This window comes from Ahaetulla prasina, chromosome 2, assembly GCF_028640845.1.
Source record: "Ahaetulla prasina isolate Xishuangbanna chromosome 2, ASM2864084v1, whole genome shotgun sequence".
Lineage (NCBI taxonomy): Eukaryota > Metazoa > Chordata > Lepidosauria > Squamata > Colubridae > Ahaetulla > Ahaetulla prasina.
Genome location: NC_080540.1, coordinates 173,224 through 199,102, shown reverse-complemented (window position 1 = coordinate 199,102; position 25,879 = coordinate 173,224). Strand labels below are relative to the sequence as shown.

Below are 25,879 nucleotides of genomic sequence, written 5' to 3'. Positions count from 1 at the left end.
TCTAGAGAAAAGGAGGATTGGGGTGACATGATAGCAATATTCCAGTACTTGAGAGGCTGCCACAAAGAGGAGGAGGTCAGTTTATTTTCCAAAGCATGAGAGGTAGGAGAAACAACGATTCAAAAGAAGCAATTTTGAATTAGATCTTCCTTACAGTAAAGACATTTAACCAGTGAAACAGCTTTCCTTCAGACATTGTGGTTGCTTCATCCTGGATGTTTTAAGAAGAGACTGGATAGTCACTTGACTGAAATAGGAAGATCAATAGTTCCTGAAATGGTGTAGACCAGCAGTCACCAAGGTGGTCCAGAAAATTTTGGTGGTCCGTGGAGAAATCTTTGTATTTTGCGGTGCAGCCTGGTGGAGGAACTGTCCTGCAGCAAGCATTGCCATGGCTGGAAGCTGTGGGGACTACTTGCACTTCCAGCATCAGTACCTCTGTATATTTGCCAGCTGGTGCAACTCATCTCCTGCCGCTTGAGACTTGGAACTGAAATGGCGACTGGTCTGAGCAGCCTTTGCTCTCTGTGTAGATGCCAGATTGGCCTTGCAAGCTCGTTTCTCCTTGAAATGGCGTGGGAACCTTGCAACTGTCTGCATCCACAAGAGCAAAATCTCTGCTCAATCAGCGTCATTTAACTCTGAGTCCCAAGTGGCAAGACTGCTTTGCTCACTGGTGCAAATATACCAAGCGGAATGCTGTGAAAATTGAAAAAGACAGAATGAAGAGAGAATGAGAAAGAATGAGAGAGACAGAATCAGAATGAGAAATGAGAGACAGAAAGAGAATGAGAGAATAAGAGAGGAGAGAGAGTGAGCACCGCCTTTTGGAAGAAGTCCAAAGGGCCTTGTATTAATATTGATGCCCCTCTTAATTTTTCTGAGGTTCAGCAGCAGCAGTCCTTCCTGGCATGCCTTGTTTTCAGTACTCTGCCTCCTTCTTGCCTCCTCCTCCTCCCAGAGTCTCTGGGCTGATTACTCAGCTGGAGGAAAACTCAAAGTGCTCCATGACTGGCTTGCCCGCTTCTGATGTTGTAGGCGCTCTCTTCACAGCTCTTGCTTGAAGCCGCCTGACTCTGAAAGGGATGCGAGAGAGAGAGAATGAGAGAGTGAGAGAGAGAGAATCAGAGAGAGAGAGAGAATCAGAGAGTGAGAGAGAATGAGAGAGAATCGGAATGAGAGACAGAGAGAGAGAATCAGAGAGAGAGAGAATCAGAATGAGAAAGAGTTGGGGGGGAGAGAGAAAGAGAATGAGAGTGTGGGAGAGAAGGAAACAGGAGGGAGAAATAATGAGAGAAAAGAGTGGGAGAGAATGAATGGGAGAAGAGAGAATGAGAGAGTGGGAGAGAAAACAGAAGAGGAGAGAGAATGAGGGAGAGGAGAGAGAAAAGAGAGAATGAGAGAAAGTGGGAGAGAATGAGAATGAGTGGGAGGAGAGAGAAAAGTGAGAGAGAATGAGTGGAAGGGAGAGAAAGATGAGAATGAGTGGGAAGAGAGAGAGAAAATGAGAAAAGAGTGAGAGAGAGAGGTGGGAGAGAAAGAATGAGAAGGGGAGAAAATGATATAATGAATGGGAAAGAGAGGTCAGCTTTGGAAGGCAATTTTCTTTGCTTCTCACATATTTTAACTGGGAAGTTGGGAGTTGTTGAGCGGTGAAAGTTAGTCATAAAAACATTCCATGTTCATGGACTTTGCCTGTCTGATGTAGACTGCCTGAAGACTGTCCAATCTTAACAGGAAAAAAGATGGAGAGAAAAGGAAGAGAGAGAGAGAAGGGGAGAGAAGGAATGAGAGAAAAAGGAGAAGATGAGAATGAGAGACAAAGAATGGGAGAGAGAGGGAGGTGGAGAGGCGGAGATGGGAGAAGAGAAAAGAGAGAGGAAGAAGGACTCCATCCCATCACTGGGAGTCAGGTGCTTCAAAGCGCTTTGGATTCAGTGGTCCATGGATTTGAGACAACTTGATGGTCCCTGGATCCAGAATGTTGGGGACCCTGGTCTAGACCACTGATGGCTAACCTTTGCCATTGCGTGCCAGGCGGGTGGAGGGGTGTCACACACAAGCATGACACGAATTCTGCATCCCATGCAATCTCCCGCTGGCATGTGATGGCCCATTAGGCCTGTTTTTCTTTCTCACCTGGCTCAGCCTCCCTGGGAGGCTGAAAACATTGACAACTTCCGTGGGACCAAAGCCCGTTTCCCCAGATTGCCAATACATCTCTAATAAATGTGACTTTGAGGAAATCAAGGTTTTCTTTCGTTGAGGGTATTACTTGAAACCCTGACATTCTATTCTGTTCTGTAAAGGAAATAGAATTGAAGAAATATAAAACCCCATGAACAAAAGACAGAACAATGTAGATGTAGTCCTGGACTTGTGACCGCAATTGAGATCAACATTTCTGTTGTTAAGTGAAACATTTGTTAAGTGAGTTTTGCCCCATTTGACTTTTCTTGCCATGGTTTTAAGTGAATCACAGAGGTTATTAAACAGTTGTTAAGTGAATCTGGTTTCATTGATTTTGCTTCAGAAGGTTGCAAAGGATCACGTGACCTGGGGCACTCTGTCATAAATGTCAGCTGAGCGACTGAATTTTGATCACGTGACCATAAAGATACTGCAACAGTTGCAAGTGTGAACAACAGTCATAAGCCGAGATTTTCAATTCCGTTATAACTTGATGGTCACTGAATGAACTGTTGTAAGTCTAGGACTATCTGAATATCCTTATTTTTTTTAAGGAATACTGTAGCCTCTATGCTCAATTTTCCTTTTTTGATGCTTCCTGTTGTGACCCAAGCCCAAGTACGTAGGAGGAAACTTAGTCCGTAAAAAAAAAAACAGCACAATGTTGAGACTAGAAAGAGTGCAAGAGCAACAAAGATGATTAGAGACTGGGCTAAAACATGAAGAACAGTTGCAGGAACTGGGTATGTCTAGTTTAATAAAAGAAGGACTAGGGAACATGATAGCTGTGTTCCAATATCTCAGGGTTGCCACAAAGAGAGTCGGGCTGTTCTCCAAAGCACCTGAGGGGAACAAGAAGCAATGGGTGGAAACTGATCAAAGAAGAAGCAACTTAGAACTAGGAGAAATTTCTGACAGAACAATTAATGTGGACGACTTGCCTGCAGAAGTTGTGAATGCTCCAACACTGGAAATTTTAAGAAAATGTTGGATAACCATCTGACTGAGATGGTGTAGTTCCTTCTAGGCAGGGGTTGGAAGAAGGCCTCCAAGGTCCCTTCCAACTCTGTTGTTATGTTATGTTAACTTTCTTAGAACAGCTGGCACCTGGCTTGCAGGGGACAGGTGCAGAGTTGGAAGAAGTTGGAGGTCTTCCTGCTTCAACCACCACTTCAGACAAATGGTTTATCTTTCCCCACTTTGTGCTGCAATTTGCAACAATCCCAAGACACACAAGTTCCAAGAGGTTCCTGGTCCTCGTCTTCTGCCTCTGACTGTTCTTTTTCTTCAGCGTCATTCAGCAGGCACAAGGCGGATCCAAGGTCCTCCTTGTGAGGCTGAGCGTCACGATTTGAAAGGCAGCTGTATGTGAATTAAAAATAAAATTGACAATCATTTTCCAGATTGTGGCTTCCTGCTTGTGTTCCATCTTCTTCACTTAAGACCAAAGTTCTCAACAATAAGACACAAGCTGTGTTTCCCAGAGCCTCCTGGTCCTTCTCTTCTGACTGACCGGCTGTTTCTGGCAGGATTTGGATTTGAGGCGTCTCTAATCTCTGCCCAGCCTTCAGGTGTGTTAGAATAGAAGAATAGAATAGAATAGAATAGAATTTTATTGGCCAAGTGTGATTGGACACACAAGGAATTTGTCTTGGGCATATGCTCTGGTGTACATAAAAGAAAAGATCGTTCATCAGGTACATTTACAACACAATTGATGATCAATATATCAATATAAATCAAGGATTCCAGCAACAAGTTATAGTCATACAGTCATAAGTGGAAAGAGATTGGTGATGGGAACTATGAACGATTAATAGTAGTGCAGATTCAGTAAATAGTCTGACAGTGTTGAGAATTATTTGTTTAGCAGAGTGATGGCCTTGAGGAAAAACTGTTCTTGTCTAGTTGTTCTGGTGTGCAGTGCTCTATAGCTGGTTCAGGGTAGGAGTTGAAACAGTTTATGTCCAGGATGCAGGGATCTGCAAATATTTTCACTCTTCTTGATTAGGCAGTATACAGGTCCTCAATGGAAGGCAGGTTGGTAGCAATTATTTTTTCTGCAGTTCTAATTATCCTCTGTGTTTTTCTTGTTGGGTTGCAGAACTGAACCAGACAGTTATAGAGGTGCAAATGACAGACTCAATAATTCCCCTGTAGAATTGGATCAGCAGCTCCTTGGGCAGTTTGAGCTTGAGTTCGCAGAAACATTCTTTGTTGTCCTTTTTAATGATGTTTTGATGTTAGCTGTTTGATGTTAGCTGTTCTTGAGGGAAGTGAGTTCAAATACTCCAAAGTGATTTTCTCCATCTCACAAACGGTTCCTGGACAGGAAAGAGAGAGAAGATGCGCAGCCTCTGGAAACGTCGAAGCCTTTTGTCTGCCAGAGAGCCATGGAGAGAGGCCTTTCCCCCTACTCCCAAGCCCATCATTCCCGCCCTCTCCCTTCCCCTCAGACGCGCTCCTCTTTCCCGCCCTTTCTACAATCCTGGAACTTTGCCCCTAATCCACCAGGGGGCGTCCTCTCCTACGAGACGGTAACGTCATGCGCTTCCCCATTGGTCCACTGGAGGGTAAACGTCACAACTGCCTTTCCAGAGGAGACTAGGAAGGAAGTGACGTCACAAAAGCTTGCCGCTTTAGGACGCCGCACTCTCTCCTTAACCCCTGGGGCTCCGCAGAGACGGAGGCTGCAGGAGAGTCTGGCGGGAGATCCAGACGTTCTCCAGGTGAGTTGGGGGCTCTTCCCGCAAAGGGAGGCGGAGGAGAGAGAACCTGCCCAGCCCTCCTCCGGCTTCAACCCAGGTCCCATGCTCCCCAGCCGCCCTCTCCATGCGAAGAGCCGAGTGGGGGAGGGAGGTCGGCCTGCGGAGGCCCAGCAGGAGAGGAGAGAAGCCGGGCGAGGAGGCAGGATTCACCAGGCTCCCCGAGGCCCCGTCCTGTCTCAGGAGGGGAGAGAAGGGGGGCCTCTCCAGCTGCCTCCTTCCCGGCCCTGCCCTGGGATGAGCCGCTTGGGGCTCCAGGCAGGTTGGGTGAAGGTTGTTCAGTGGCTGAATTCTACTTTTTAATTCTTTCTAATTATTTTTCTTCCCATCTCAGATATAGAAACTTGAAGCCATTTGAAATCTCTGCAAGGCAAATTTTCTCTTGCTGGGAAAAAAAATAACTTGGAGGGATCAGAGTCCTGAGGCGCCAGAAATGCTCCTGTGAAGGAAAAGGCATCTGGAGACCCAGAAGAGTCCTTGGAGCCATTTGGAGTTGCTCTGCAGGAGAGAGAAAGGATGGAGACACATCCTTTGGGAAAGGAGGAGCCGGAAAAGGCCCTTCAGCTGCTCAGCCTGGGAAGCTCTGGACAAGGACTGGGCAGAAGATCCTGGAGAAGGAAACCATCCTCCCTTCAGAAGTTCAGCCCTGGAGCTTCATCCAATATCGGGAGGCTGAGGGTCCCCGAGGACTTTGCAGCCGACTCCATGACTTTTGCAGGCGATGGCTGAGATCAGAAAAGCACACCAAAGCCCAGATGCTGGACTTAGTTGTTCTGGAGCAGTTCCTGGCTCTTCTGCCCCCAGAGATGGAGAGCTGGGTGCGGGAGTGTGGAGCAGAGACCAGCTCCCAGGCGGTGGCCCTGGTGGAAGGCTTCCTCTTGAACCAGGCGGAGGAGCAGAAGGAGCAGGTCGAGATGCAGGTGAGACACTTTAGGGAGCTCAAAAGACAATAGAGAATGTGTTTGAATACTTCACCCCTCCTTCCCAAACCTCTCTGACATTAATAATAGGTGGCAACGTCCCACCTATTCTTGTAGGACATTGTTTCATTGTTTTCTCACTCAAACACTCTGATGGATATTGGGGGCTTTGAGGTTGTGTTCCGAATATAGGAATCCACTTTACGGTGTGATATATTTTAATTCTGCTTTTCCTTCCTTCCTCTATTGAAGTGCTGCACTGTGGAGAACAGAGATCCTGAGGAAAGAAGAAACCATCAAACTCCCTCAGGAGCTATTTTTAGGAGGATCCTTGGGAGGATCAAAGTCAGGACACCTCAGGAGGTAATTGAAGATCCTATGATACCCATCTGTCTTACCTTCTCTCTCTTCTTTTCTGATATCCCCTATTTATAGTTCTCCGACAAATTGCATCTTCAGATAATTTGGGACCCTCTTTAGGTGAGCCTCCTCCTCCTGGGAAGGGGAGATTGTGCTCCACCTGAAGGGGCCTGCCGAGAAGTGCTTTTTTGAAAGATAAAATTGCTTGACTTTGTTCCCAGTTGGATACTGGCGTAGTTCCTTGTCAGTCGAGCCCTTTATTATCTGGGAATGGTTTCACCCTGTTGCTCCTGAGGAAGTAGACAGGGCAGGATCCTAGGAGGATGCATGCATGGTACTCTCCTGGGACGGCTTCAGGGGATGGGGTGGAGGCCTGTGCTATTCTGGCCCACTTCCTTCCTCTGCAGCTGCTCTCAGTCAGTGTTGATAGGAGGGAGATTCAGCCCTTGTCCACTGCCTGCGGGGTTCAGCGGGCTCTTCTCTCCGCTCCTCTTCAATATTGATATGAAACTGCAAAGATCATCTGCCAGCATGGACTGAGATATCTTGCTGTATGTCTCGCTCATGGTGGGTTAAATGATGCTGTGTCCTCCCTCTTGCAGTGCCTGGAGGCTGTTAGGAGCTGGATGGGAGAACGGTTGAAGGCCTGGCAAGACCGAGTGGCTCTGGGTTTGGGGTTTGTTGGCCAAGGGATTGCCACCTCTGGTCTTGGATGGATGGCACTAAACAGACCCTGTGTGAATTGGGTCTTTTAGACTCACGACTCCTGCTTGAAGAGCAGGTGGGTTGTGTCCAGGAGGGCCTTTTTGGCGACGGGTTGGGCACCAGTTACACTTCCTGGGCTGACAATCCCTACTCAGTCACTCATGCCCTAGTCACTTCCATTCTTGACTATTGGAACACGCTCTCTGCTCAGTTGGTGCAAAATGCAGCGGCCAGTATTTTTATTTTATTTTATTTATTTTATTATTTTATATTTATTTATTTATTTTATTGATTGCATTTGTATCGCTGTTCTCCAAGGACTCAGGGTTAACAGCCAATTTAAAGGATACAATAAATACGTTAAAAACAGACTAAAATTTATGTAAATAGTGGCCAAAAATATTAAAAACTAAATAATACAAAAACTAAAACTCCATTTAAAATTACTTAATTAGCCCAGCTCGATGCAATAAAGAGTCTCTTCAGCTCACGGCGGAAGTTGGAGTTGGCGCCCGGAGGCAGCCTCGTTCCAGGGCAGGAGCCCCCACAGAGAAGGCCCTACCCTGGGGTCGCCAGTCGACATTGTTTCACAAGAGGCCCTCCTGTGGGAGCGCACAGGTCGGTGGGAGGCTGTTTGTGGCAGTAGGCGGTCCCGTAAATAGCCGGTCCTAAGCCATGGGCGCTTTAACGTGGTAATCAACACCTTGGTGCACCCGAAAACCACGGAAGCCAGTGCAGCCAGCACAGGAGGGTGTTATGAGCCACGAGGTGCTCCTCTATCACCAGCAGCTGTATTCTGGACCATTTGAGCTTCAGATGCTCTTCAAGGGGAGCCCATGTAGAGCATTGCAGTAGTCCAGGCGAGATGTCGAGGGCATGGGTGACTGTCGCAGAGAAACCCGGTCCAGAAAGGACGCACTGGCGGATCAGGTGAACCTGGTAAAGCCCCCTGGCGGTGAGTCAAATGATCTTCAAGAGACAGCCATGCTGTTGTGACCCAGGTTCCTGGACCCAGACTCCTGGACTCAGATGATTCAGAAAATGAGGAGAAGACCTGGCAAGCCCTGCTTCTCTTGAGCCCTCTCCTCCCTGGCACCCACTCAAAGGAGGGGCCGGCAAGGCCTGATTCTCCCGGCCTTCTTCTGATTTGCGCCCAAGAACAGTTTTGGAGGGACGCAAGATTACGAAGGCTTGATCGTGCGCAGCAGCGGAAGAGTTGGGACAAAGCCAAGTCATAATTGTCATGCAGTGACATCTGCAGAGACTATAAATAGGAGGCGGACTTCCTGGTTTTTGTCTCGGACAAAGCAATGAATTTGGCGAGCTAACGTTTCATGGAGGAAAGAATATATTCGTGAGTAATTCTGGCCTTATCTATAATTTCCTCGTTATCTCCAGAAACTTGGCAGGCCCGTGGGTAGACGTGGCCAGGACATGTATCTATGTAAATAAAAGGGAAAAAAAGGAAGGCCTCTGACGGACTCTTTGCTGGGAGTATTGGGGGAAGGGAAACAGAACAGTTTGTCCGAGACCTGACTAAAACATCTTCCACCAAAGATGGACCAGCAGCAGGTACAGCAGCAGTTAGAGCAGCTACAAGCGGCTAATCAACAGCTCCAGCAGCAAGTGGCTCACTTGGCAGGCCAACTTGCTGCCAGGAATGTGCCTGCTGCCCCCATCCTCCCACCTCCTCCTCGCAGTGCCCGATAACCGTGCGGATAAGTTTTCTGGGCAGCCTGAGATGTTCCGACCTTCTTGGGACAGTGCCAGCTCTACATGGCTATGAGGCCAGAGGATTTCCCAGACGACCGGGCTAAGGTGGCCTCGTGATTAACCTTCTTCCGCTCGGCATGGGCCACGCCCTCTTGCTCCAGGACAGCCCCTGCTGGCGGACCAACAGCATTTTTGCAGCACCACGCACCATGTATGAGGACCCCGTTCGAATGCTGACGGCCACCAGGCGCCTTAAGGAACTCCAGGAAACGCCCTGCAGGAGTACATCGCATTTCGCCTTTGTGCCAGGACTCTGACTGGAATGATGCAGCGCTGGTGGGAGCGTTCAGGAGGGACTCTCAGAGGAATTGCAAGACGAGCTGGCCTGCGTGGGCGCCATGGACCTCGACAACTTGGTGCCCCTTTGTCTCCGCCTCGATGCCCGTCTGCAACGGCGACCGTCCCGTCGCACCCCCCGGGACCCTCCGTCGACATCTGCACCCCCACTTCCTGCACCACCAGCACCCAGGGTCGCCCCACGTTTTGTAACCGCTGCGGAAGAGCCCATGGAGTTGGGAGCGGCCAGACCTCGCCTAACAGCCCAGGAGCGGAACCGGTACTGTGGGGAGCCCGGCCACTTCGCCGCTTCTTGCCCCAGAAAGCGAAGTGGGGCACGCACGCCGGTCCCCGAATCACAGCGTGACCAATCGGGAAACGGAGCAGGCCCGACCTCGGGGAAACCCTAGGTCGGGCACGTACTAAGCACCCACTGGACGTTGCAGAAGTAGACTCTGGGCCCCCTCGGCATCTGATTCTGGACACACGGATATGGTTGGGGAACAAGTCGGACGGGCTCCAGGCGCATGCGCTGGTGGACTCAGGGGCCACAACAAACTTTATGGACCAGGCCTTTGTGACCCAGTTTGCGGTCCCCGTGGTTCTGGTGGACCCTCCGATGCGGGTAGAGACAATTGATGGGCGAGAACTGGTGTCCGGCCCCATTAAATTTGCCACCCAGCCTTTGCGCCTGGCTATTGGGGACCATGAGGAGGCGATCCAGTTTTATGTCACGGCGGACCTTCATTTTCCCTTGGTCCTTGGGTTGGCCTGGCTTCGGACCCACGATCCTCATGTGGCCTGGTCGCAGAACGCCATCTCTTTCCCGAGTCTGCAGTGCGTCGATCACATCCGCCACACCTGTGCCGGCCAGAACATCCCCACCGCTGCCATCACCTTGCCTCCTGAGCTGACGGACTTCGCCGACGTGTTCAGCGAGAAGGAGGCGGACCGACTACCCCCGCATCGGCCCTACGATTGCCCCGTGGACCTTCTGCCCAACACACCACTGCCTGTGGGACGCCTGTATTCCATGTCGGAGCCCGAGTTGGCCGCCCTCAGGGACTTCCTGGACAAAAACCTGGCCCGAGGGTTCATCCGGCCTTCAAAGTCCCCTCTCTCGGCCCCGGTCCTCTTCGTGAAGAAGAAGACAGGGGACTTGCGCCTATGCTGTGATTACCGCCAACGCCATTACGGTGCGGAATCGCTACCCCTGCCGCTCATCCCGGAGCTACTGGAAAGGTTGCGGGAGGCCACGATCTTCACCAAGCTCGATCTCCGGGGCCTACAACCTGGTGCGGATAGAGAGGAGAATGGAAGACGGCATTCGCACCGATCGGACACTCTGAATACACTGTCATGCCATTTGGGTTGACCAATGCTCCCGCCGTTTTCAGCACTTCATGAACGACGTGTTCCGAGACATGTTGGATCGGTTCGTGGTTATCTACCTCGACGACATCCTGATTTACTCCCGGTCCAGGAAAGCCACCTTCGACACGCCAGTCTGGTTCTGCAACGCTATGGAGCAACAACTCAATGCTGCTGGAGAAATGCGCTCTTCCGGACTTCCATAGAATTCCTCGGCATATCATCTCGCCCGAGGCATAGCCATGGACCCATGTAAAGTAGAAGCTTTGTGTAGCTGGGAAGCCCCTCGCCGGGTGAAGGATGTTCAGCGCCTACTGGGCTTCGCCAACTACTACCGGACCTTCATCCCGGCTTCGCCACACTGACAGCTCCACTTACCCAGCTCCTCAGGAAGAAGGTTGCATTCCGGGGTCCCCGCAGCAAGAAGCATTCACAGCCCTCAAGAAAGCCTTCGTCACGGAACCCGTCCTGAGGCATCCCGACCCGCCCGCCTTTTGTGGTGGAAACGATGCGTCCAATGTGGCTCTGGGAGCGTGCTGCTACAGGCTAATGGCGGCACACTTTTCCCGCGCTACTACTCCCGGAAACTCAACCTTCCGAGCGCAACTACACTATCTGGGAAAAGAGTTGCTGGCTATCAAGGCTGCATTCGAGGCTTGGCGACACCATCTGGAGGGGCCCAACATCAGGTGGAGGTCCGAACGACCATCGGAATCTCGAGCACCTCACCACAGCTCGAAGTTAAACCAGCGGCAGATCCGTGGTCGCGTTGTTTTGCCCGGTTCAACTTCCGCGTGACCTACATTCCCAGCGGTCACAACCGAGGGCGGATGCCCTGTCCCGCAAGCCAGAGTACCTCTGCGCCGGACCCCCTTCCTCCACGGACAGTGCTGCCGGCAGAAGCCTTGGCCGCAGCACGGAGCCAGTGGACTTGCGGGCCCAGGTGCGAGGCGCAGCCAGGACGCCTGGTCGCAGCAAAGGAGAGCGGAGGTGGGCCCCACGCTCCTTGGACCTTGGAGGAGGACTTACTCAAGTTTGGGCGATTATATGTGCCCACAGGACCACTCCGAGCCCTCGTCATGACCCAGTGCCACGACAACCCTGCAGCAGGACATTTTGGGTTCTTCAAGACCCTCCACCTGGTGACACGGACCTTTTGGTGGCCCAGTGCGGCATGATATACATGCCTCACGTGACATCCTGCACCCGTGCCGGCAAGCCAAGACCGCCACGGGGCCTCCCGGCTCCTCCAACCCTTGCCGACACCCGACAGACCCTGGGGCGATCTCTATGGATTTCCTGACAGACCTGCCGCCCTCTGGGTTCACCACGGTGCTGGTGGTGGTGGACATGCTCACCAAGATGGCACACTTCATCCCATGCCGCGGACTGCCCACAGCCGCAAAAACGGCCCGTCTCTTTCTGCAGCACATCTTCCGCCTCCATGGTCTACCGGACAGGGTGGTTTCGACCGAGTTCAGTTCACAGCCCGCTTCTGGAAGAGCCTGATGGCCGCGTTGGAGGTGCAGGTATGTCTGTCGTCATCGCACCATCCGGAGACCGACGGGGGTACAGAGAAGGTCATCGGTATACTGGAACAGTATCTCCGTTGCTTCATCAACCAGCAACAGGACAACTGGGCCGACTACCTGTCTCTGGCGGAGTTTGCTTTTAACAACTCTCAGCACACCTCTACTCAGATGACCCCGTTCTTTGCCAATGTGGGGTACCATCCGCGGCTCTTCCCTCTGGCACCACCGGACTCTCCTGTTCCCGAAACGCAGACCTTCCTGACGGAATTGCATGCGGTCCAACAGTTGGTACGTCAGCAGCTGAATCGGGCAAAGGAGGACTACAAACGGTCCGCTGACCGCTCCCGACGGGCAACGCCCCCGCTGGCAGTTGGAGACCGGGTGTGGCTCTCCACCAAACACCTCCCGTCCGACCGGCCGGTAAAGAAGTTGGACCACCGATTCATCGGCCCGTTCCCTGTCGAGGCAGTCATCAACCCGGTAGCCTACCGACTGACCCTGCCACGATCCATGCGGATCCACCCCCTTTTTCACCGGTCCCCTCTGGTTCCTGAGGCCACACCGAGTCCCCCTCGGTGGCCCACAGCACCCGTCACTGTCGCCGAGGACGGGTCGGAGGAATACGAAGTCCACAGCGTACGAGACTCTCGCTGGCTAAAGGGTCGTTTCCAATATTTGATCGCGTGGAAGGGATACGGGACTGATTTCTCCTGGGTAGATGCCTCCGACGTTCATGCCCCTGACCTGGTGCAGGCCTTCCATGAGCAGAACCCAGCCCGACCGCATCCCGATCGTCAGCCCCGGGGGAAGGGCCCTGCGGTGAGGGATAGTGTTGTGACCCAGGTTCCTGGACCCAGACTCCTGGACTCAGATGATTCAGAAAATGAGGGAGAAGACCTGGCAAGCCCTGCTTCTCTTGAGCCCTCTCCCTCCCTGGCACCCACTCAAAGGGAGGGGCCGGCAAGGCCTGATTCTCCCGGGCCTTCTTCTGATTTGGCAACGCCCCAAGAACAGTTTTGGAGGGACGCAAGATTACGAAGGCTTGATCGGGGTGCGCAGCAGTGGAAGAGTTGGGACAAAGCCAAGTCATAATTGTCATGCAGTGACATCTGCAGAGACTATAAATAGGAGGCGGACTTCCTGGTTTTTGTCTCGGACAAAGCAATGAATTTGGCGCGAGCTAACTGCGTTTCATGGAGGGAAGAATATTCGTGAGTAATTCTGGCCTTATCTATAATTTCCTCGTTATCTCCAGAAACTTGGCAGGCCCGTGGGTAGACGTGGCCAGGACATGTATCTATGTAAATAAAAGGGAAAAAAGGAAGGCCTCTGACGGACTCTTTGCTGGGAGTATTGGGGAAGGAAACAGAACACATGCATCCAAGAGGATGCCTAAGTTGCATTCTCTGTGGGGCCAACGACTTGCCCCAATAGTCAGCAATGGAGTAAGCTGGCTGTACCGGAAGCCGCATCCACAGCCACTCGGTCTTGAGGATTGAGCTGAAGTTTGTTCCTCCCCATCCAGACCGTCTGCTTCCAGACACCAGGACATGACGTCAGTGGCCTTGTTGGGGTGGCCTGGGGTGGATATGTCAGCTGGGTGTCATCAGCATAGATGACTCACCCCAAAGCCATGGATGATCTCACCCAGTGGCTTCATATAGATAGAGGTGAGAGGACTGTGGCACCCATAGGCGCCTGACCTCTGCCTCCTGCCCGTCTCTGGTCGGAGAGATGGGACCGATAAATGGTGCTACCACTCCCATCCCCTGAGCCGTCGCAGCAGGATACCATGGTTGATGGTATCGAAAGCGCAGAGATCTAATAGGACTAGAGGAACAACCCCTGTCCCAGCCCTCAGAGATCATCAACCAACGACCAAGGCCGTCTCTGCTGTAACGGGCCGGAAGCGGACTGGAACCCATCTAGATAGATAGTTTCATCCAGGTACTGAGGGAACTGTCGTACCACTCTCAACAACCTTAGCCGTGAGCGAAGGTTGGAGACAGGACGATAATTAGATAAAATGGCTGGATCCAGGAAGGCTTCTTGAGGAAGGGCCTCACCACTGCTTCTTTCAAGGTGGAAGGAAACACCTCCATCAAAGAAGCATTAACAATTCACTGAAGGCCACGTAACCTCCCGGGTGGCCAGCACCAACCAGGAGGACACGGGTCCAATAAACATGTGGTCAGCCCCCACAGTATCCTGTCCATGTCCTCAGGAGTCACAGAATTGAACTCATCCCAGATGGAAACATCAAGACCAGCTCCGCCATCTCGCCCTACCCAATCTGTGTCCAACTCTTCCCGAATCTGAGCGATTTTATCTTGCAGATACTGTACAAACTCCTCAGCTCGCCCCTGCAGGATCTTCCGCTCCTGATGAATAAGGAGCGGGTCACCCAAACAGGGCGGCTGGGCGGTTATCTGCAGATGCAATGAGGGTGGAAAAATACTCCGTTTGCCACCTTCGCCACCAGATAGGTCTGAATTTGAGACCGCACTAGTGTCCGGTCAGATTAGCGGGTGGCCTCAATTACTCTCCAGGTTCTCCGGCGCTTCTTCTCTCAGCTCCTTGGAATACCAAGGAGCTAATCGAGCGCAGTCAGAGGCCGCAAAGGCACAACCCGATCCAGAGCCCCGCGCACCTTCCCAGGCAGCGATAAGGTCCCAGTCGAGCCGGCCAAGTCCTCAGGTAGGCCCAAGCTCCATCTGGAACCTCTCCGTCCATCAGGCGCCTGGGGCGGAACCAGTGAACGTCCCGTCTCCCTGATGGCGGTTGAAGTCGAGTTGAAGAGAATGATCTGACCATGACAAGGGTTTAATAACTATATCCCTAATTCCAGATCATTCAACCACTGTCCAGAGTGAAAATCAAGTCCAGAGTGTTTCCGATGTGAGTGGGGGAACTGGGTCAGGTCCAGGGCGTCATGGAGGCTGTGAACTCCCGAGCTGCCATGGACTCCTCACCCGATGGCAGGTTGAAATCCCCATGACCATAAGTCTGGGGTCTCAACCGCCATCCCGGCGATTACATCCAGCAGCTCGGGCAGGGCTGCTGTCACGCGCAAGGAGCCAGGTATGTGATCAGCAAGCACCTGCCTCCCAGGCCCCACTTCACAAAGAGGGATTCACATCTCTGTGGTACAGTGGTCTCCTGGAACTCTCGTTGATAACACCACCCCTACCCTGGGCCTCGGCTGATGCAATGCATGGAAACCTGGTGGGCACATTTCCACCAGGGAACTCTTCCGTGCCCAACCAGGTCTCTCCGTAATGCCCATCAGGTCCCATCTTGGATAAGATCCGAGGGGGCTTTATTTACCACGGACCTATGGCTTTGTGCAGACCCCAGTGAGCACAAGTGTCTCCTGTAGGAGCTGCATTGGCTGCCAATTTGCTTCCTGCAATTAAAGGTGCTGATTGTCACCTTTAGCCCTTCATGGCTTGGGACCAGGTTATGTGAGGACCATCTCTTACTGGTTACATCTGCCCAACCCACGAGTGTGGAGGCAGGGAATGTTGTGTGTCCCATCTCCTAGGAAGACACCTGGTGAGACCCAGAAGAAGGGCCTTCTCCGAGCTCCTCTCTGGAACATCATCCCCAGATTAGAATGGCCACTCTAGCTCTTCTGAAGGCGTTGAAGACCTGGTTCTGCCAGCGGCCTGGGAACCCAGAGCGGGTGGAGCCCATTAAATGGCTCCTGTGGTGCTGTTGCCAGTGCGTGGGGTGGGAGTGATTTTAGTATTTTAATGTATTATATAATTCTCCTTTTATTAGTTTTATTATTTTAATATGGTTTTTTTTAAGCCGCCTTCAGTCGCCATGTGCAGATAGGCAGCATTTAAATTGTCTAAAATAAATAAATAAAACAATTATTTATTTTGAAATTATTTATTCCTTACAGAGAAACAAAGAATGAAATTTTCTGATTTTTATGATGGCGATCAAACAGCGGTTGAACCCCTAAATCAAGTAAGAAAGAGAAAAGTTATTAGATTTGTATTCTCCCTCCAGGAAGTGAAGTGGGTGTGCAGACTGCTCTCTCCTCCTATTTCCCCCCTTGTTTGGACTGGATTATTTTTCTGCCCTTCCACAACATGGACAGCAGAATAGCAGGTTGAAGTTGCTGTCAGTCAACACAGCTTCCTCTGGTTATCTTGTTCTGCTAGGTGCTCCTCCAACTTTGCCTTTACAAGAAGCACTTTTAAAATTCTTCAACAATTAGGAATAAACTTTTCACAGTGGTATGAACTGCTGGACCACCTTTCTTTTTGTAATTAATTCAACCTCATAAAGTACAGATTAACAGTTGGAAGGGACCTTGTAGGTCATCTAGTCCAACCACCCTACACCATTTCTGACAGTTGGCAGTCTAGTCTCTTCTTGAAAGCTCCCAGTGATGAAGCTCCCACAACTTCTGTTCCATTGGTTGATTGCTCTCACTGTCAAAAAAGATCTCCTTATTTCCAGGTTGAACCTCTCCTTGTTCAGTTTCCATCCATTATTCCTTGTTTGGCCTTCGGGTGCTTTGGAAAATAGCTTGACCACCTCCTGTCTGTGGCAGCCCCTCAAATATTGGGACGCTGCTATTGTGTCTCCCCTGGTCCTTCTCTTCACTAGAGTAGTCATGCCCAGTTCCTGCAACCGTTCATCGTATGTTTTAGCCTCCAGTCCCCTCATTATCTTGGTTGCTCTTCTCTGCTCTCTTTCTAGAGTCTCAGGATCTTTTACATGAGCAATACTGGATGCAAAGTTCCTAAGTGTGGCCTTACCAAGGCATTATAAAGTGGTACTAACACTTCATGTGATCTTGATTCTATCCCACTCTTGATGCAGCCTATGATTCTGTTGGGTGTTTTTTGGCAACTGTAGCACACTGCTGGCTCATGTTTAAACGATTGTCCACTAGGACTCCAAGATCCCTGTTCCACTTACTACTTTTGAGCCAGGTATCACCTATTCTGTGCCAGTGGATTTGGCTTTTCTTTCCTAAATGTAACACATTACATTTCTCAGCATTGAATTTCATTTTGTTAGAAGGTGCCAATCTGTCAGTTCTTCTATATCTCAAGCCTATCTCCTGGAGTGTTGGTATTCCTGCCAATTTGGTCTTGTCTGCAAATTTGATGAATTCCCCTTCAACCCCCTTGTCTAAATCATTGATGATTTAAAAAGCCAACACAGGTCTCGGCTGCATAAACAGAGGGACAGAATCAAGATCACATGAAGTGTTAATACCACTTTATAATGCCTTGGTAAGGCTACACTTGGAATATTGCATTCAGTTTTGGTGTACGATGTAAAAAGATCTTGAGACTCTAGAAGAGAGCAGAAGAGCAACAATGAGGGACTGGAGGCTAAAACATATGAAGAACGGTTGCAGGAACTCGTCTAGTTTAATGAAAAGAAGGACTAGGGAGACATGATAGCAGTGTTCCAATATCTCAGGGGTTGCCACAAAGAAAGAGTCGGGCTGTTCTCCAAAGCACCTGAGGTAACAAGAAATCAATGTGAAAACTAAGGAGAAGACTAGAACAGGAGAGAATTCAGATAACATCAAGAACAAAAAATGTGGAAGAACAACTTGCCTGCAGAAGTGTGAATGTTAGCCAGTTTGTCTGTGTGGGTTTGATGCTCTTAGCCTGCAAGGTGTGATGTTATCCATTTGTCTGCAATTGTGTTATGTTACTAGAAAGCCTCAAGGTCCCTTCCAATTCTGTTATTATGTTATTTTATGTTATGTTATGTTATGAAGAGATACGAATCCTCCTGTTCTGTTCTTTTTCCATGTTCAGGAGAGTCTTGTGTCCTTGAGGAGGTGGCTGTGTATTTCTCTGAGGAGGAATGGTCTCAGCTGGATCCTGCCCAGAAAGCGCTGCATTCGAAGTCATGCTTGAAAACCATCGGCGTGGTCTCTCTGGGTAAGAGTTTTCTAGTCCCCAATCAGAGAGTTCAAGAAGACAGATTAGTGATTTTAATAAAACTAACTATAATCAGATATCATCTCCTGGAAAGGAAAAGGAAAGTATCTGGCCTTCTGGTACCCAGGAAGTTTAGAACAGTGTCTCTTTGCTTAGATGCTTTTGGGCCATTCCTTATCTGTATTTTTCCATTTCTATTTGAACTTATCTGTGGAGGATGAAAAGAATGGAGTGTGCTTTATGTATCCTCTGGAGATCATATATTTGTCCTCTGAAACCTCCCCAAATTGTGTGAGAACAGAACTTTCATGCTCAGGCCATGGAGGAGGATTCTCCTCCAATTCAAGAACAAAGGCCTCTTGAAGTGTGCCTCAGAGCATCCTAGGGTACAGGTGATCCCTCAGTTACGACAGTTCACTAAGTGACCATTCCAAGTTATGACCTAACTGTCTCCCAAGTACTTAAGACTCAGTCCTGAAATTAAATGTTACAGCACCATGGCGTCATTCACACTTACAAATGAGCAGAGGCGTTGCAACATGTACCCCACCCCAACTGGCTGGGACTTACTTTACGAGGATGTAGTGAGCTGTCGGTTCCTTTGCTTGCTTGGGTGCATACAGAGGCTTAAAGTAGTGAGAGATACGCAAGATCAATAGTGGGAAATCTGGCACTAGTGATCTCACATGAATTCACACTACACTGCTATAGGCCCCTTTTCTCTGCTAACCAAGGCCTGCACGAGCTGCAGTGCAAAATGCTTTGGAAACAAAGGGAAGGCCTCTTTGTTTTCAAAGACTTTTGCCCTGGATCTCGTGCAGTCCTCAGTTTGTAGGGAACACAGGACTAAAGTACTGCAGTGCGAGATCCCGCAAGATCATTAGTGTGAGATCTTGCACTTCTCGTCTTGTGTGATCTCACACTAACGTACTTTAGGCCTCCGTTCTCTGCAAATGGAAGCCTGTACCAGATCTGGCCAAAATGCCCTTGCCAACCGATGAGTACTTTGAGGCAGCGAAATAGTCGTTCTTGAAGCCTCCCAATCTTTCCAATCTCAGTGCAAAGACATTTACAAGCCATTGGGAGACTTCAAGCAACGGACTTTGCTCCAAAGTCTCATCGCTGGGATCAAGGAACAGGCAGTAGTCCTGCCTGCCAGACAGGCGCCATGGAGCAGCTGCTCCAAGGTACACTTGGGAAGAAAGCTTGTTTCAAAATTGTTTCAGTTCTCTCAGGTCTCTGCTGAAATTAACCCACCCAATAAATCTTCTTATTCCTCCTTGGATGTTCCTGATTACTCCATGACTCAAAACAGACTTTGATTGAGGTTTGCACATATATAGATGGTTGTAAAGAAAGAGATGTTTTCTAGATATTTTCAAAGCTTTCAGGACTTATGAATATAGAAATCGTTCTGTCTATATCACACCACTGTAAGCATGCAAACATAAAACATAACAGAATTTTGGATAAATTCAGAAGGAAATTCACTTGATTTTTTATGGTTTGATCTTTTTCTCTAACCTTGTTATCATTTTCATTTCTCTTTTGGTTTGAAGGTAATAATGGGCAGGAGAATCAAGATTCCTGTGAACTGTTCCAAGTGATCAATGCTAAAGATGGAGCAGAGAAGTTTGGAATTCGAATGGAATTAGAAACCCATGATAGAAACCAGTCAAATGATTGGAATCGGGAAAGCTCATCTTCCGCTAATGCTCCGATACAAAACTTTCATGCCGAACAGGAGAAAATAAGGAAAAAATATATTGGGAAAAGTTTGAAGCCAATCAAAGCTAAATTACTGGTAAAAGAACACTATTTAAGCCAAAACGAAGGAGAAGATGATATAAGAAGACACAACGGAAAAAGTTACAATGAGACATTCATTCCTTCTCTTGGAAATAAGTTCCTTACACCTCAAAAAATGATTGACGCAAAAGTAAAGCCTTATCAATGTTTGGAATGTGGAACATGTTTTAGAACAAGCAGGCAACTTACTTCCCATGAAAGGATTCACACTGGGGAGAAGCTATACAAATGCAGAGAGCCTGGTAACAGGTTCAGAAGACATAGTAATCTTATTTCCCATAAAAGGATCCACTCAGGAGAGAAACTGTATAAATGCATGGAGTGTGGAAAGACCTTTGCTTATAGTAATGTACTTACTATCCACAAAATGATCCACACAGGGAAAAAACCATTTAAATGCATGGAGTGTGGAAAGACCTTTGCTCAAAGACATATTCGCCATAAGAGGATCCACACAGGGGAGAAGCCATATAAATGCATGGAATGTGGAAAGACCTTTGCTCAAAGAAGTAATCTTATTCGCCATAAGAGGATCCACATAGGGCAGAAGCCGTATAAATGCATGGAGTGTGGAGGGACCTTTGCTGACAGAAGTAGTCTTATTCGCCATAAGATGATCCACACAGGGGAGAAGCCGTATAAATGTATGGAGTGTGGAAAGACCTTTGCTCAAAGTAAGTCTTATACAATAAGATCACACAGGAGAAAAACCATTTAAATGCATGGAGTGTGGAAAGACCTTTGCTCAAAGACATCTTATTCATAAGAGGATCCACACAGGAGAAGCCATATAAATGCATGGAGTGTGGAAAGACCTTTGCTCAAAGTCATCTTATTTCCCATAAGAGGATCCACACAGGAGAAGCCATATAAATGCATGGAGTGTGGAAAGACCTTTTGCTAGTGGTCATCTTACTTCCAGAAAAGCCATAAATGCATGGAGTGTGGAAAGACCTTTGCTCAAGAGGTCATCTCCATAAGAGGATCCACAGGGAAAAGCCATTTAAATGCATGGAGTGTGGAAAGACCTTTTATCAAGAGGATCTTATTATAAGGATCCACACAGGGGAGAAACCATATAAATGCATAGACTGTGGAAAGACCTTTGCTCAAAGAGGTTCTTATTGCCATAATGATCCACACAGGAAGCTTATAAATGCATGGAGTGTGGAAAGACCTTTGCAGATGGACTCAATAATCACAATAGCTCCACACAGGGAAAAGCCATTTAAATGCATGGAGTGTGGAAAGACCTTTGCTCAAAGAGGTCATCTTATTTATAGAGGATCCACACAGAGGAGAAGCCATTTAAATGCATGGAGTGTGGAAAGACCTTTGCTCAAGAGGTAATCTTATTCCCATAAGAGGATCCACACAGGGAGAAGTTTAAATGCATGGAGTGTGGAAAGACCTTTGCTCAAGGTATCTTATTCATAGAGATCCACACAGAGGAAAAGCCATTTAAATGCATGGAGTGTGGAAAGACCTTTGCTCAAAGGGTATCTATTCCCATAAGGTGATCACACAGGGAAAAGCCATAAATGCATGGAGTGTGGAAAGACTTTTTGCCTGACATAAAATCACACAGGGAGAAGCTGTATAAATGCATGGTGTGGAAAACTTTGCTCAGTGGACTCAGTAATCTGATACACACAGAGAAAAGTCTATAAATGCATGGTGTGGAAGACCTTTGCTCAAAGAGGTCATCTTATTCCCATAAGATCCACACAGGAGAAGCCATTTAAATGCATGGAGTGTGGAAAGACCTTTGCTCAAAGTAATCTTATTCCCATAGAGGATCCACAGGAGAAGCCATATAAATGCATGGAGTGTGGAAACACCTTTGCTAAAGAGGTCATCTTATTTCATAAGAGGATCCACACAGGAAAAGCCATATAAATGCATGGAGTGTGGAAAGACCTTTGTTGAGGTCATCTTATTGCCATAAGAGGATCACACAGGAGAAGCCATATAAATGCATGGATGTGTACCTTTGCTCAAAGAGATCATCTTATTCATAAGATGATCCACAGGAGAAGCCATTTAAATGCATGGAGTGTGGAAAGACCTTTGCTCAGTCATCTTATTGCCATAAGGTGATCCACACAGCCGTATAAATGCATGGAGTGGAAAGGTCTTTGCTCGTAACAGTGGCCTAAGAATACATAAAAGGATCCACAGGAGAAGCTGTAAATGCATGGAGTGTGGGGCTTCTTCAGTGGACTCAGTAACACAATAAACTCCACACACAGAAAAGTCCTAAATGCATGAAGTGTGGAAAGACCTTTGCTCAAGAGGTCATCTTATTTCACATAAGGTGATCACACAGAAAAGCCATTTAAATGCATGGAGTGGAAAGACCTTTGCTCGTAACAGTGGCCTAAGAATACAGATCCATACAGGAGAAACCATATAAATGCATGGAGTGTGGAAAGACCTTTATAACAGTAGCCTAAGAATACATAAAAGGATACAAGAAGCCTAAATGCATTGGAAAGTGCTTTGCTCAAAGTGAGGTCTTTCTTCTCATAAATGGATCCATGTGAAACTATAACAATAGTAATTCCACTTAGACTTATATACTCCAATGCTTTACAATACTCTTTGAGCAGTTTACAAAGTCAGTATATGGTCCAGCATCCTCATTTACCGACCTCAGAAGGATGAAATCTGAATCAACCATGAGCCTGTCCAAATGAAACTCCTGGCTGTGGGCAATTAGCCTGTACTGTATTCTAGCCAGTGCCTCACCATGTATATGCATATTGTGTCTTTCTGATCTAAATGAGATAGGTTGAATCCAGTGAAATCTAATTTTTTTTACTGGTTCTGTGGAGTGGTTTGATGGGCATGGAAGGATACTGCAAAATCCATTACCTCCCCTGGGAAGGATATTGTAAAATCTCTATTGCATCCCACTGGTCAGCCAGAGGTGATATTTACTTCTCAACTACTCAAAATTTCCACTATCGGTTCTTGAACCTTTCAGAACCTCTTTTACACCTGGGCAGAAAAGAGTACCTGAAACCTGGGTCAAAAACAACTGTGAGAAGGACCTTGAGTCTGAATGGATGAGTTACCTGTGCAGCAGCGAAATATAAAATTCTTGGTTGTATACAGAAGCATAGAATTAAATCACATGAAATACAGCCTTTTAAAGAAGTAAGAAAATGTCTTGCATTAAATATTTTTCCTCAATTAAAGAGGTCAGCGCAGGAAAAATGGCCTTGCAGAAAGAATGTTCATTCCTGAGTCTCTGGGCTAATCTAGCTGGAAAAATTCAAGTGCTCTGGCTTGCTTCTGGGAGTTGTCTGGGAGTTTTCACAGCTCTTGTAGCCTGACTCTGAAGAAAAAAGAGAATGAGATAAGAAGAGAATCAAAAAGAGAATCATGAGGAGAAAAGAATCAATGAGAGAGAGAGAGAATCAGAGAGAATCAGTGAGAAGAATTAGAAATGAGATGTAGAGAAAGGGAAACAAAAAAGAGAATAGAGAAGAGAATAAACAATGAGAAAGTCAAGAGTGACATAGAAGAAAGAGATGAGATAATGAGTGGGAAGGAGAGAATGAGAAAGTAAGAGAGATAAAAGAAAGAATGAGAAAGGGAGAAAATGAGATAATGTGGAAGAGGAGTCAGTTTGGAAACAATTTTCTTTTTGATGGCCACATATTTTAACTGGGGAAGTTGGGATTGTTGTTATGAAATTAGTCATAAAACATTCTGTTCAGGACTTTGCCTGAGTCTGAGGTGACTAGACTGTGCAATGAAAAAAGAAGAATGAGAGAGAAAGATAAAAGAGAAAGAGAAAGATGAGAAAAGAGAGAGAGAAAGAATGAGAGAAAAGAGAGAGAAAGATGAGAGAATGAGACAAAAGAATAGACAATAAAAAGAAAAAGAGAGAGAAAGCTGAGACTCCACCCATCACTGAGTCAGGTGCTTCAACAGGCGCTTGGATTAAATATTAGTGGTCCATATTTGAAATTCTGACTTGATGGTCCCTGAGATCCAGAATGTTCCTCTACCACTGATCTTCACCTGCTTTCACTGATTAAACAAGCAAGATTCTATCCATACAATTTTCTGGCAGATCAAGCCCTTTTCTTCACCTGCTTGAAGCCTCCTGGGAGGCTGGCTGACAGTTTGGAGAAGTTTCAGAATGCCAATATGACATCTCAATATGACAACCTCATCAAGTTGTACCTTGATAAGATCTTTTCTTTTATGTACACTGAGCATAAAGACAAATTCCTTTGTGAATCAGGAAATTCCATTCTATTCTATTCTATTCTATTCTAATAAATGACTTTGAAATCCAAGCCTCAGGGTTTTCTTCGTTGGGAGAAACCCTGACATTCTATTCTGTTCTGTAAAGGGAAATAGAATTGAAGAAATATAAAAATGAACAAAATTGCTACAGAACAATGTAGATGTAGTCCTGGACTTGTGAGAATTGAGATCAACATTCTGTTGTTAAGTGAAACATGTTAGAGTTTTGATGACTTTTCTTGCCACGGAAGTGAATCTGAGGTTATAGTAACACGGTTGTTAAGTGAATCATTGATTTTGCTGGTGAGAAGTTTGCAAAGGGGATCACGTGACCTGGGACTGTGACTGTCATATGAGTCAAGCCAAAGGGAATTTTGATCACGTGACCATAAAGATACTGCAACAGTTGCAAGTGTGAAAACAGTCATAACAGATTTTCAATTCCGTTATAATGAGTCACTGAATGAACTGTTGTAAGTCTAGGACTATCTGAAAATCCTTATAATACTGTAGCCTCTATGCTCAATTTCCTTTTGATGCCTGTTGTGAAAGAAGTGTAGGAGGAAACTTGGTCCAAAAAACAGCACAATGTTACTAGAAAATGCAGAGAGAGAAAAAGATGATTAGAGGACTGGAGGCTAAAAAGAAGCTTGCAGGAACTGGGTATAGTTTAATAAAAGGACTAGAGATGATAGCTGTGTTCAATATCTCATTGCCACAAAGAAAGGGCTGTTCTCCAAAGCACCTGAGGTCAGAAGCAATGGTAAACTGATCAAGAAAAGCTTAGAACTAAGGAGAATTTCTGACAGTTAGAACAATTAATAAGTGGAACGACTTGCCTGAAGTTATGAATGCTCCAACACTGGGACAAAGAAAATGTTGGATAACCATCTGACTGAGATGGTGTTTCCTGCTAGGCAGGGGTTGGACAAGAAGGCCTAAGGTCCTTCAACTCTGTTGTTATGTTGTTTCTTAACAGGCAACTTGCAGGACTGGGCCAGATGCAAATTGGAAGGAAGTTGGTTCTGTCCAATGAGGCACTCTACACCACTTCAGACAAATGGTTTATCCACTTATCTTCAATTTTGCAATCCCAAGACACACAAGTTCAAGAGGTTCCTGGTCCTCGTCTTCACTCTGACTGTTCTTTTTCTTCAGCGTCATTCAGCAGGCACAGGAGGCGGATCGCCCAGGTGCTCCTTGTGAGGCTGAGCTCAGATTTGGGAAAGGCAGCTGTAGAATTAAATAAAATTGACATTCATTTCCAGATTGTGGCTTCCTGTGTGTTCCATCTTCCCACTTAAGAGAAGTTCTCAACACTGAGACACAAGCTGTGTTTCAGAGCCTCCTGGTCCTTCTCTTCTGACTGACTGGCTGTTTCTGACAGGATTTGGGCCTTTGAATTTCTCTGCCCAGCTTAGGGCGTTCTTCTTGAGGAAGTGAGTTCAAATCCTCCAGTGATTTTCTCCATCTCCACAAACGGTTCCTGGACAGGAAAAGAAGAAGAGAAGCGCAGACTCTGGAAACGTCAAGCCTTTTCTGCCAGGAAAATGGAGAGAGGCCTTTCTACTCCCAAGCCCATCATCCTGCCTCTCCCTTCCTCAGACGCGCTCTCTTTCCGCCCTTTCTACAATCCTGGCACTTTGCCCCTAATCCACCAGGGGCGCCTCTGCTAAGAGAGGTAACGTCAGGCTTCCCATTGGTCCACTGGACAGTGGACAGCTGCCTTCAGAGGAGACTGGAAGTGACGTCACAAACGTTGGCTCTAGGACGCCGCACTCGCTCTCCTTAACCCTGCTCCGCAGAGGCGGAAGGCTGCGGAGAGTCTGGCGGGGATCCAGACGTCTTGGTGAGTTGGGGCTCTTCCCAAAGGGAGGCGGAGGAGGACGGCCTCCTCCGGCTTCAATGGGTCCCATGCTCCCAGCCGCCCTCTCATGCGAAGAGCCAGTGGGGGAGGAGGTCAGCCTTGCAGGCCCAGCAGGAGA

The 25,879-nt window shown here is 47.8% G+C and overlaps 1 protein-coding gene across 1 annotated transcript in view; it reads left to right on the top strand.

Annotated features, from left to right (window-relative positions):
- The window catches only part of ZNF3 (zinc finger protein 3), a 36,310-nt gene extending 11,210 nt beyond the window's left edge, over window positions 1-25,100 (top strand). The window contains exons 5-7 of the mRNA XM_058173990.1: window positions 19,379-20,302; window positions 21,424-21,482; window positions 25,053-25,100. Coding sequence (XP_058029973.1) covers window positions 19,379-20,302; window positions 21,424-21,482; window positions 25,053-25,100 — 1,031 coding nt within the window. The remainder of the gene's footprint in view (window positions 1-19,378; window positions 20,303-21,423; window positions 21,483-25,052) is intronic.
- Window positions 25,101-25,879: the final 779 nt, after the last annotated feature.